General features: G+C 31.9%; 1 protein-coding gene across 4 annotated transcripts; it reads right to left on the reverse strand.

Annotated features, from left to right (window-relative positions):
- Positions 1-246: 246 nt before the first annotated feature.
- LOC132716087 (fibrillin-1-like) lies at positions 247-12,592 on the reverse strand. 4 transcript variants are annotated; one of them, XM_060699274.1, is made up of 15 exons: positions 12,442-12,592; positions 11,857-11,973; positions 10,786-10,862; positions 8,682-8,780; positions 8,301-8,399; positions 7,001-7,123; positions 5,548-6,453; positions 5,239-5,354; positions 4,607-4,668; positions 3,972-4,147; positions 3,626-3,731; positions 3,011-3,042; positions 2,007-2,130; positions 1,352-1,445; positions 247-710 (listed from the first exon to the last, which is right to left on the reverse strand). In XM_060699274.1, the coding sequence occupies exons 1-15, from the start codon at positions 12,495-12,497 to the stop codon at positions 594-596; spliced, it is 2,304 nt and encodes a 767-aa protein (XP_060555257.1). In that variant the 5' UTR covers positions 12,498-12,592; the 3' UTR covers positions 247-593. The 4 variants fall into 4 exon arrangements, with proteins under 4 accessions (XP_060555257.1, XP_060555242.1, XP_060555249.1 ...); XM_060699259.1 differs by having other exon boundaries at positions 247-713; positions 1,346-1,445; XM_060699266.1 differs by having other exon boundaries at positions 1,346-1,445; positions 12,442-12,591.
- Positions 12,593-13,513: the final 921 nt, after the last annotated feature.

The following is a 13,513-nucleotide window of genomic DNA, read 5'->3' on the forward strand; positions in this document are numbered from 1 at the left end:
TCATTGATTAAATTTAACCCTTATTTGAATGCCAATCTTAAAAAGATAACATTACACCAAGTTCATTCTACCGGATACGTTAAATGTAGGCGAGAAGGAAGTAAAAACAAACAAATGATTTCAATGTTTTACCTTAAATTTGATCCTAACAATGCATAAATCATACGATATCTAGTTTACAGACACTTATGTGTTGCATTTTAAAACAACAACAGCATGGCCGAAAGAGGAAACAATAAACGATAGTTCTGTTAAGGCTAAACGAGTTAAATAAATACATATTTTATCTTTATGTATGTATTACATTGTATTAGTTTGTTAGTTAAACAAAATAGTCATTATTTTAAAACACAAGATCATATCATTAATATGACATTCAATTTTATACAAGTACTTTTATTAAGGAGCATATGTACTTTTAAATGAACTCAAAATGCTTTTAAAGTTACTGCTACGTAATTAATAAAACATTTGTCAACATCATTAGCTCATTATATGTATGTACATGTCATGCAAAAGATATTAGACTATTAGAAGGGAACACTTAAGCTATTAAAATGTGTTTAAAGCACAATGTCTGACCATTGTTTTTATTATGTTGATCCATACGATGATTCTTGTCCATTACAGCTGGAGGATATCTGATGCTTCTCTCCCAAAGATTCGGACTTTTGTGACGATTTCTTTGGTTCATTCTCTTGCTTCCTTTCCTGCTTTTTTGAGAAACGATCGTCATGAAAAACATTTAAAATCGCCTTTAAAGCTGCATGCCTCCAGATGAATCAAAATAGTTTAAGAAAATCAAACTTGAAAAAACGTACTTTGATTTATGAGAACAATAAAAAGATTTAAGACTAATGTATTATTTTCATTAATCGTCGATTTGTGACCGATTCTGCAGTATTTTTCACCATATTTCTACTGCGTTACTAACGTAGTAAGGGCTATTTTTGCATACTCTGACCACTTTGTTTCTGATTTACATGGGCTGCATGTGCTGTATCCAGGGTAAAAAATTTTTCAGTGCTTACATGACAATATTTTACTTGTTAAATTTTTTTCAGACTTTTAATGAAAATTTGCATAAATCTGGAGGCGTGCTGCTTTAAAATAGATCTTTAATCCTGATAATTAATTTTATCGTTGAAACGACACTCGTAATTAAAAAAGTGACTTCTTGAAGCTATGATTTAATTTACTTGGTAAAAACAGCTTCTTGAGAAAAGAAATCATAATTGAATGTTAAGACATGTACGTTTAATATATCTTAGTTAAGATCTAATCTGGGCATAATAATTTTATTGTTTAGTTCTACAAACTGTAACTTTATCAAGTAAAAACTAACGTTTACGTTCTTGTCATTAGAAAGCGGTTGCTCTCCAGGAACTTCGGCTTCGTACACGTTTTCAACTACTTCATCATGGTCGACATTGTATAGATGTCGTCTGAAAGATTTATGTTATCATACTTCATGACACATGAATGATTATCGGGTGATATCAGTCTTCTTATATTTTTTCTTGTCCTTCTGGGGGATCATCAATTCAAATAGCTAAATGCTTTGAAGATTGAATACAGATTAAGTCGATGCTAAGGAGGTGGAGGGCGTGAGATATGTTGTAGTTCTTATCAACTCTCATGAATAGACTCGATCAAACCGAGTCTGTAATATATACCATTTACTATTATTGTAATTACTCTCGAGTGATCTCCCTTTTTAGATTAGTAATAATGCATTTGGTTAAATAGCAAAAAAGAATCACTATTGATACATAGAAAGACAGAATAATAATGTACGGATTACAATTAAATATAAAATGAATTGTTCAATTCTCTACCTACGATTTTTAATTTCACAAAAATGGAGTTTAAACAAAAGATTGGAAAATGTTTTGGTGTTATATCTTAACAATTTTGAATTGATATACAAAATGTCAAGGTAGGCAATGGTTTAACATTATACATTAAATAAACCCCAAAAACATGATGTACAAACGTGTACTCACTTGTATTTAATTGGCCAGTTACCAGTCGTCACTTTTTTCCTCTTGATGAAACCGACAACAATACAAATCACTGCAATAACTATAGCACAGGCAAGGACTGGCATAATGTAGACAAGGTATTTTTCTGTAAATGGATTAGCATAGCAATATTGTTTTCCATTTTACCCAACAAGAAGATAGATATACAACTATATTTATATAAAATGTTGTAAAAGTCTATTTAACAAAAGACGTTTTATAAATAGGTAATTACCAAGGTATTTACGGAATACCGTTAGGGCCATCGCCTATAAATGGTTTGATCTGAAACGCGATACTCGACAGTACGATGATGAAAACGCGAAATCACGAAACTACGATGGTGAAAACGCGACAGTACGATGATGTAAAACACGACAGTACGATAACAAAAAACGCGATAATACGACAGTACGATGATGATAATACGATAAACTATCGTGTTTTCATCGTCGTGATTTCGCGTTTTCATCATCGTAATATCGTGATTTCGCGTTTTCATCATCGTACTGTCGTGTTTTCAGCATTGCACTATCGCGTTTTCACCATCGTACTATCGCGTTTTCATCATCGTACTGTCGTATTTTCATCATCGTACTATCGCGTTTTCATCATCTTACTATCGCGTTTTCACCATCGTAGTTTCGTGATTTCGCGTTTTCACCATCGTACTATCGACTATCGCGTTTCAGATCAACACATTCATAGGCGATGGCCCAAACGGCATTCCGTAGGTATAACCTTGGCAGATACTTTAAAAATTTCGAATGGTATTTCGAGCCGGTGCTACGGGGCGTGGATAGTAGCTTGTACTTACCGCTACCGTCCATGAAAAGGCCCAATAAAGCCGTGTCATTTTGCCGTTTTGGCGTTGTTTAGGCATTCAGTTTTTTTAAATTATTTATGAACTTTATGAAATTTAAAGATATGGATGCTTGTCTTAATGCACGTTTTTATCAGAGGGTTATTTCAAGATTTTAGATTACCTTGGAATTTTTCGTTTGGAGAACTGATGTACCTGTAAAGAAATAATCATAACACTGTTTAGATGTGTAAAATTTTGCAAGAAACATATAGAAAAGGGAAAAAAGCAGTAAAAAAATGTTTATCGTTTGAACGAAAACAAGCCTGATACAAACTACAAGCATGTAATATGAATTAATCATGCTAATTGCACTTAAGTTGCCTGTAAATCTGTAAAAGATATACATTTCCTAGTCAATGTATATATTTGTTGTTTTTTGTACTAACATTTATGCACATTTTTGGAGACATTTGTATACATACCAAACTAAGGTATGATCTCATAAAATTCAAGAGTAGGCATGTACTCTTAATACCAAATGGCGTGATCTATCTTAAGCACACGGTCATACTTATCAATACCATGTCTGTTGCCCAGTTCGCTATCTAAGCTGTTGACGCATTTTTATCCTTTTCCAGAATGAAATTGCCTGGATGACAATGCATTTTCATTTAACAGGTTTATCTGTAGGGTCATTTCGTATTTTGTTTGATATTGTATACACTGATATTCATTGAGAATATTTTTCGTAATACACTTATTGGCAATTATTTCGATAATTATTGAAAAAGCTTACTTGCACATAGGTCCAATTTTGCTTTCTGTACATTGAAACCCCTTTTCACAACCTCCAGAGAGAAGTAAGTAAGCGTCACAGTCGGAAGATACGTTTTCTGGCAGATCTAAAATATAACATCAACATTGGTCCTTTCATATTTAAAATAAATAAATCCTTCTCATTATCTGTAAAATGGTATGGCCAATGAAAATGAAAATTGCAGTATATGGCTTCATATTTGTTGTAACCTTGATAATACATGCACATATATTTCTCACCTTGGTATAAAAAATCAAGCAAAATTTTGGTTCTCTATAAAATTAGAAACGATCATTTATCTGTGATAGTAGGAATAAGGACTTACGTAGTTTTGCTTGAGCGGGTTTTCCTTGGAACAGAAATTGTGTGCCATGCCTAAGTTTCAGATTTCCTTTCAGGATTTGATTCCTTGTATTACTCGATTTCTCGCCTTTTTCATACACAATTGTAAAATTTACCATTAGCTTAACATTCGTTTCACCTTTGAGCGAAGTGTATTTTCTGTAAACAATCATACATTCTATACTTGTAAGTATTGAAAATGAGTCAGTAAAATACGACTTTGAATAAAGTAAGTTTATTACAGAACAAATTCAAACAGTGTTGTTTTAATTCATAAAAAGTTGTAAAATTTTAGAATTTTAAGGGTATTTTATTTTGTTTGGATTTTACTCGCACCTACAAAGTATAGGCCACATGGCGACTTTCCTTCTTTACTGGAAGAAAAAGAGCCTAAGTGCTCTTCCGCGCATTATTTCAGGTAAGAACGGGCATCCGAGTAGAACCACCGACGTTCTTTAAGCTAGCTGGATAGATTCCTTACATGAAAGAATCCAAAGACCCTATCGGTATTCGAAACCACAGCGGTAAGGAGCAAGTGGTTTAAAGTCAACGACCTTAATCACTCTATCAAGGACGTCCCCGCGGGTAAAAATAATAAACTGCTTAATTAATTCAAACCTGATTTTACGGATTACTATTTTGAAATAACTTTCAGTGTAGTTCTTGAAGTGCAGCTGGAGCTGAAATGATAAAATAAATAATTTGCAAAATCTGATAAGAAAAACATTCCCAGGAGATATAGTTCACTCGTAGTTTATTTCATTTCTTTCTATTTACCAACATGCTGGCAAAATAAAGCATTGATTGTATTGCAGATCATTCTAGCAATCGACATTTTTTTTTAAATTAATGAATAAAAAGCCCAATATACCTCAGTAGTCTTTTAGTTTCACTTCTCAAAATCTTTTTAAATTTGATATCCCATTTTATTTTCCAACAAATTACTAATTGACCAATAACCTGAACTATTTTTTGCTTCTGTTACTTTCTGTCAATAAGTACAATGATAGTGATTAAGTAGTTTGTATGGAGGTCACAATACTAGTTTGTTTCCATTTTGCTACCTTCATGACAAATAATTTAACATTGAACGCCTCTTTCTCGGGTAATAAGCATTCAATATGCTCTAAAACCATTATTTAAAGTTACAAAACTTTAGTTTGCCCTTTCTAAAGAAGAAAAAGAAATGTTTGTTTCTAAGGCATTATGTCATTTAAGAGTACACTTAACTTAAAATAGAATACACTTACCGAGTACTTAATTTGTTCAAAGACACCCGTTTCTCTGGAGAAGTCAGCTGGTATATCTTTCTTATCCATATCAACTGATATTTCAACCGAAGCTGAGAGTGAATGTTCTTTGATATCTGAAAAAGTTAAATGACAAGTTCAAGCTATAATATATGCATTGTGAAGAGAATGAAAAAGTACCACTAAAACAACAAGCGCGTATTGTCACAAGACCAATAATTACATGGACATTTTTACGATAAACCTTGATAAAAATATTTTGAGTAAGACTTAAATAAAATACAATACGTAATTGAAGAAGCAACCCACTTTCACACGAGAGTTTATCTTCTTTAAGGGCAAAATGTACACCGCAGCTGCAGAAATATGAGCCCTCAGTATTTACACATTGCTGTTGACATCCGCCATTGTCCACTTCACATTCATTAACATCTACACAGGACAAGGCGTCAGTATGAAGTACATACCCATTGTAACAACTACATGAAAAAGCACCATCATCATTTGTGCATACTTGCTCACAGTCTCCATTTTCTACATTACATTCATTTATATCCATACAAGATATACCGTCACTGTTTAAACTGTAACCGGTGTGACAACTGCATGAAAAAGAACCTTCTTTATTCGTACATATTTGATCACAGTCTCCGTTGTTATTTTCGCATTCATCGACATCAACACATGTCGTGTTGTCAGCATTTAAGACGTATCCGTCAGGGCATGCGCAGGAAGTGTTGTCAGTCTTCAATTCAAATGTTCCAAAACAGCTACATTGAAAAGAGCCTAGAGTATTATCACACATGTGATCGCATCCACCATTTTCTACCTCACATTCATTTATATCTACACACGATGCGGTGTCATTGTGAAGCTCATATCCTCCCAAGCAATGGCATGAGAAAGAACCATCTGTGTTCCTACAGAAATGCTCACAACCTGCATTGTTCCACTCGCATTCGTCAATATCAGCGCAAGTTCGGTTGTCATTTCGTAGTTCATATCCATCATTACAGCTGCAGTTGTAAAATCCGAGCGCATTGTTACACAATTGCTGGCATCCGCCATTGTTTATTTCACATTCATCAAGATCATTGCAGGATAGGCTGTCATTATGCAGCACGTGACCGTCGTTGCAGCTACATTGGAATGAACCAGCTTCGTTTGTACACGTATGCTCACATCCACCGTTATCATCTTGACATTCATCTATGTCTGAATAGTAATATACGTGCATAGATACTAACATATATTGTGTTTACATTAACAATGTGTAGCAATGCAAAACTCTTCGGAACATTAAATGTTAACTGTAAAGTTTCCATTTTATTAAGTCATAGGGAGGGATGCTTTTATCATGCAAAGAGGCTATTTTGTTATTGTCATTTTCTGTGAAGTATCCAAGCAAAAATATTTCATTGTCTTATAAAAATCTGGAAAAATGTAGATACTCAAGAGCAATGACATTAAAGTTAAAAAAAGTTAACAAAGCAAAATCGGCTTGATCTACTTAATTATTTACAATTATCTGATTTGGTAAATACGACGTTTCTGTAAAATTTTGTTTCTTGCATTGTAGATATTTGATGAAGCATTTTTTCCCGGGAAATGTAAATATTTAACCAACCATGCATAATTGCGTAGGTTAAAACACACTTCTTTATCATAAGTAAGTTGTTAAGTACAGTGTTGTTTTTTATTTTGAATATGATTTTTATTAAGATATTGGAAGAAAACAATCTGTTTGGATTGACTAGTGTACCGTCACATGATGATCCATTTGTATTCAAGACATATCCTGGTTGGCATGCACACTGGTAGGATCCCAGACTGTTCATACATAACTGTTCACAGTCATGGGTATTGCTGGCACATTCATCTATATCTGATTACAAAAGTAAATATATACACATACCTTATCTATAAAATATATTAAAAAATGATAAAAATTAAGAAATGTTACGAAAACGTTATACTTTATTTTTTATTTTAGTTACTATTTTATTCAGATTGGTCTAAACAAAAATGTAATATTTTGGATATTTTTGCAGGCATTAAGATAATCGTGTAAATATATAAACTCGATTTTTCTTACATAATTTATGTAATGTTATAAATTGTTTTATTATATACTTATAAATGAAATATTGACAAAAATTGATTGTATAAAATGGTAAAAATTTATTTTTCATTGCAGTGAAACATGTTTTCCGTATTTTTACTGATATCTTGCCGGACTACTTTCTTCTCAATTCAGCCAATATACAAAATTTAAGTGAAAAGCTTTCAAAGTGTAATGTTAGAAAATACAAAAATGTTAAAAATAAACAGAAAATCATTTTTTTTTTTCATAAATACAGGATATATTTTCATCTTGTGGTATGAAAATTATCATTTTTCACTCGTGACTGCCGCAACTCATGAAATATTTATTTTCATAACACTCGATGCAAATAAATCCTGTATTTATAGAAAAAACTTAAATATTCTCTATTTATTATACATCAATTTAACCTTCAATGTAAAACTTCCATATGCCATTTATGTGATTGAATATCACCCTTCTAGGATATATCCACCGAGGAATATTTCTTATGTCACCCTGGGGCACATAACTCTTGAATAACTCCATATTCAGCATTTTTTTAAGTTTAACTAGTCTTTGTTGATTGTAAGGGAGATAACACCTATATACCTCCGTTTTTAATATTGTACTAGTTAATTCCCTTAGACTATTTTTTTCTATTTTTGTAAAGTTCTGTTTATTTCCTTGACTGCGTACTATATAAATGTTGTAGTTGTAAGTATTTAAGTATTATAAAATAAATAACACATGGCTGACGTGTTGATAGAGGAAATTGCCAACCTTTGAACTGGCATTTAACCCCTTATTTATATATAAACAACATCAAACGTAATTTTCAAGTTATCTTTATTATGAACATAGCCATTAAACATTTTACTGTTATTTTCTAGACAGCAATTTGCAGTAAGCATAGTAGTAAATCAGATAAAAGACGTTCATTTTCATATGTCTAACATAGGATAGTAATTTAAAATACCTGAACAATCTGGTGAAGAAAAACCTGGTTGACAAAGGCAGTTGTCTGGAGCTACACATGTTCCATTATTTGGACATGTGGTTAATCCGTTACAGAGGGCTGTACATACAAAATAATGCTCGATAAGAAGACATGATAAATATTGGTTTACAGCTTATGTTAGTTTCTTGTACGGTCATATTTATCACACATACAAATTCTATTTGAAAAAAAAGAGAAAAAGAATAAAGCTGTAAAAATATGCTAACAATTTTGAACAATATCGAGTCACGAAACTGTTGCTTACTTTAACTGTTATTGAGATAACATGTCAAAGGTAATTTAAGCTTTTCATTTTCAAATTGGGTTAAAGTCATATATCTATTTAAGAAGCGGAAGTACCTGAGCAATTTGGTGAAATGTATCCCGGCTCACATTCACAATAGTCTGGCGCAGAACAGGTACCATTATTTGGACAAGTCGTTGAATTGAAACAGGAAGCTTGAAAAATTGTATTGCAAAACAAAAATATATTGATTATTGAATCTTATTTCTGAATGTAGCTGTATTTTTTGTTTAGCGATGTTTTTTTTTTGTAACAATGTAGCCTAGATAATTATTATGTGGATTTTATTTGAGATAATTGTCTATAATAAAAGGTCTGTAATGAAAATTATTATGTTGCTAGCATTTAGTATCAGACCTAACAAAAAACCACGAACAATAATATATAAATGTTATTAGCAAGTGTGAGATACATGATCTAAAATTATATATAGCTGGTGATAAATTGTTCTAGAACAGAATATTAATATTCATCATATTTAAATGTCCATACTGAATCATTTAGAACTTTATTAACATTTTCTCAAGCAATATCTCTATTGTTTTCATCAGTATTTGAAATAATGATGGAAAATATGTTTATTGTAGACAAATCAACTTTAATTGAGCAAATTCAAGAGTTCAAATGCATAAATATTGCAATTAAAAGTGGCCTAAGGAGTCTGGGGTGGCTAATGATTTAGGTGACAGTCTCTTGACTCTCTTAAGTACTCGTGGGTCCGTGGCCTACTGGCCGCGTTCTGTCATATAATGTATGTACATTTTTGTACTACATTATTATATGTAATTAATTTATGTAAGCAAACTCGAGACAGTTTCAAATATACTTAAATAAATGTTTTTAACAATCAAAACTTAATAATAAATATTAGATATTAGTGGCCCTTGTTCTGTATTAATAAGTCATGATTTAACAATCAGGCGTCATTGAGTTAGATATATAAATATTCTCATTCTTATCAGTTGAAACATTAATACGGTGTTCCGTTTGGACACTCGTGATTTTTTATTTCGTCCATACCCGCGATGGATGGTAAGATGGTGAAAAAGCGATGGTACGATGACACGATGATGAAAACACAATGGTACGATGGTGAAATCGCGATGGCACGATGTCGAAAACGCGATGTCACCATCGTACCATCGTGCATCGCGGATAGGGACGGAATAAAAAAATCACGATTTCCCAAACGGAACACCTTACATTAAATATTTCATTTCGTTAAAATTCTTCCTCTTACGAATTGCAAATCTTTGTTACGAGCAAGTTTATCAAAGTACTGAAGTAAAGATGATCGATAAATCACGTAACATGATGTCGCCTTAAAACAGTGTTTTATTGCAGTCTGATCTGCACTGATGAAATGAAAAGGGAACCTGAAAAGTGGTGGTTGACGCCTATCCAAATCTACACAAATTTATTCAATTATATGTATATAATTCCATTACTAGCAAAGAGAATGTTGTTATTTTTGTTATGCCACCCGCCTAAAGAATTTTAAAGTTAGACTCACAGCTCCACAAAATCAAATCACAAAAAAATCTCTTGAAAAAAATGAGAACATTTTTTTTACATTAGTAAGTTAAACTATGTGGATCAGTCCTCACGGATATAAATGAGCCGCGTCATGACAAAACCAACATAATGCGTTTGCTACCCGCATGGATTCAGACCAGCCTGCGCATCCGCGCAGTCTGATCAAGATCCATGCTGTTCGCTTACCAACCCTATTACAAGTAGAGAATCTGACAGCGAACAGCATGGATCCTGATCAGACTGCGCGGATGCGCAGGCTGGTCTGGATCCATGCTGGTCGCAAACCCACTATGTTGGTTTTGTCATGACACGGATATAAATGTTAAATTAAGTGTTATGAATTGTTATATAAACAGTGAGTTATTGCAAAATCAACACAATGAAGTATACTGAGGTTGGCACTACTTTCAAATGCTGACATGGTTTCGGGCAAGTCAACATAGTTACGATATACAGAGTAAACGACATGTTTTTGCTATAGTAGGCGATGATCTGACAATCCCACGCCCAAAAACGAGACAATGGAAAGTCAATGGATTTAGTAAGAAGTCCTGTATAGGATATTTGAGTTTTTTACCACAAGGAAAGTCGTTATTAAAAATCTAAACAAATAAAAACACATACGCGTGTCACAGTCATCGCCGGTGTATCCAGGACAACAAACTTCCCTAGTACACGTGGTACAGGTCTTTGAAACTGACCTAGAAAATAAATTTGTGCTTGATTATATGATTTATATATGATTGATGATATATATGGACTGCAAAAAATATTTAATCTTCCGTTGATATTTAAAAATATAGAACATTTTTGTTGTTTTGCATGTAAAATCGAAATATATTACACAGATCGAACACTAGGTAAATGAAATATAATGCATTAATTAAGCTGACGTTCATAAATTGATGTGAAACTTGCAGAAAACTGCTATCAAAATTAACAATGATGTATCGAGCTCGATTTTGATACAATTCAATTTTGATTATAAACCTCTTCTTGCAAAATGATAATAACAATTTTAAAATGTTATTCTATTCTATTCTTACTGTTAAGTAAGACATTTTTTCGTATTATATTTGTTTACGGTTGGTTTCGTTTTCATAAAATGATCCTAAAATGAAGCAGGACACAATATCTTCCTTATTCTAACAAGATTAAATCTTCTTTAAAAGGTAAGATTAAAATCAGAATGTCACTGCATATTGAAACAAACAAACAAACAACTAAAAAAAAAAAAAATAAATAAATAACAATACGCCGCAAAGAATAGTTTTATCTTTGTAAAGATTAGGTTGATATAATGACACAAGATAAAAATACATATTCATAAAATACTATTTTAACATTTACTACGCTAAATATCTTAAATGCAACTGTCCATCCTTTAATCTAGTTGTAGACAAAAACCATTCATCATTTTTTATAAATTTCATAAATACGTACTGACTAAAAAGCAAACAGTGCAGACCATGATATAACGCCACCAATAAGCTGGCTGATCTTGGTCTGCACTGGTCGCATTGATTTAATATGTTGCCACCAGCATGCTTAGGGTATAATGGTTGCATGCAGTCGTTTGAAATGAAATAATCTGTTAATAAATGAAAAACAATCAAAAGTACAAATATCACTCTGGTTGAACAATAAACTCTCGAAAGTATATTTATTTTGAAATATCTTTCAACAATAACTCACTTATATCGGGCACATCTTGACCAGCCGAAAAATCCACAGCTGGAATAATAACTGGAACTTTGGTAGCATGTCCGCTCGCAATTATAAGACTGAGTGCAAAATCCGGAAAACGCACCGCTGAAACACATATATAAATATGGCTATAAATGACAAACGATCTACATGAATAAAATGCATGTAGTGCTTAATTATCGATGGTATAAGTAAAAACACCCTTACCCTTTGTTGCAACGTAATTCCAGTCAAATTATTTTGGACAGTAATTATCAAGTAATGTTTTCTGTATACTTAACAACAGATGTATGATATTTTCTAAAAAAATAAACATGATCACCTTTATCAATATTATTCAGCATTAAAGGACACACATCCTCAGGGAATTATATTAATCTAAAATTGCAAAAAAAAAAAAAAATCAAAAAAAAAAAAAAAAAAAAAAATGATTAAAAAATATCAAAAAAAAATTAAATTCATAAAAAGATCCAAAGGCAAGAAAGTGAGTTTTCTATTTAATTTCACTAATAGGTAATTGACTTTATTGAATAGTTTGATAAAAAAACTATAAAAAACACACAAATAAACTACCTTATGATTGTTAATAAGAAAATCCCTTTCAATAAAGCTTGTGTTACACAGATCATTTTGAAACCTATGTTTGTCTTTATTCATACTAGTTAAATATATAATCCCCAGTGTACTATATTCGTGACTCCCAATAAAGACGTGACTATTTTACAAAATAGTTTCATAAACAAAGTTATCCTACATGAAAATCTACATGTATAACAACGAGTTAGCACAGTTTTAAAATTTCGGGTCATTATGTGTCAATGGTAATCCATTTGCTAAAATAGTCAGAGCTATTCCTTAATTGCTATTTGTGTGGAAAAAAATGCCATATCTTTAAGGGACTCCAATAAGGTTCTTGGCATGAAAATAATCTGACTGGAAATAATCTATCGAGATTTATGTTTAATTTGATGTAGGTCGGAACAAAGAACAGCAAAAAATTACGATTTTTGATTTTTTTAGTTCATTTCTAAATTATCTTTTGCCTAATTATCTTTCTGTTTTAAGTATAATCCCAGATGATCTTTGTAGGAATTCATATTTTCAGTTTTGAAGGCCTCAGTGCAGTTTCTTTAATAAGCGACATTGATTAATTAATTGATACATTTTTTAAATAATGTGACATTCAAATATTTATGACATAAAGATATTTTACCATATAGATTATATAAAATGCAAGCTATACATAGTATTAGTGACTATAAAGGTGATTATAAAGGTGATATGGTCTAGTACCAATGACTGTGAGTTTATTCTATTATATAGTAAATAATAATTTATGGAATACGCAACCATATAATCTGCCAAAATCATCGAGACGGTTTGTAAATTCTGCTTATTTCAAAAAAGTTACCATTGGTGACTGAAAGGTAAGGCCAACCAGTGTTTGTACACGACTGTTCATATCCCCGGTAACTACATAATCATAAAAAAATAACGGTAACTAGGTGAGTAGTTTAAATTTAGACAAAAATTCTCATTCTGACATTTTATGTTCACCGCAATAAATATGTAAATCGTTCCAAATTGTTTGCTCATTAATTTTACAAGTATGTTTCATAAATACATAGAAACGTGTTTGCTAGAC

The sequence above is a fragment of the Ruditapes philippinarum genome, unplaced genomic scaffold (genome assembly GCF_026571515.1).
Source record: "Ruditapes philippinarum isolate M1 unplaced genomic scaffold, ASM2657151v2 ctg1806_1_1_1_1, whole genome shotgun sequence".
Classification (NCBI taxonomy): domain Eukaryota; kingdom Metazoa; phylum Mollusca; class Bivalvia; order Venerida; family Veneridae; genus Ruditapes; species Ruditapes philippinarum.

Bases quoted from the DNA above. Each gene is read 5' to 3' on its own strand.
- LOC132716087 (XM_060699259.1), bottom strand. From the start codon at position 12,497: ATGATCTGTGTAACACAAGCTTTATTGAAAGGGATTTTCTTATTAACA. The intron at 11,974-12,441 runs GTAGTTTATTTG...TATGTGTTTCAG, and splicing joins TTCTTATTAACAATCATAAG to CGGTGCGTTTTCCGGATTTT. The intron at 3,732-3,971 runs GTAAGTCCTTAT...GTTATATTTTAG, and splicing joins ACCCGCTCAAGCAAAACTAC to ATCTGCCAGAAAACGTATCT.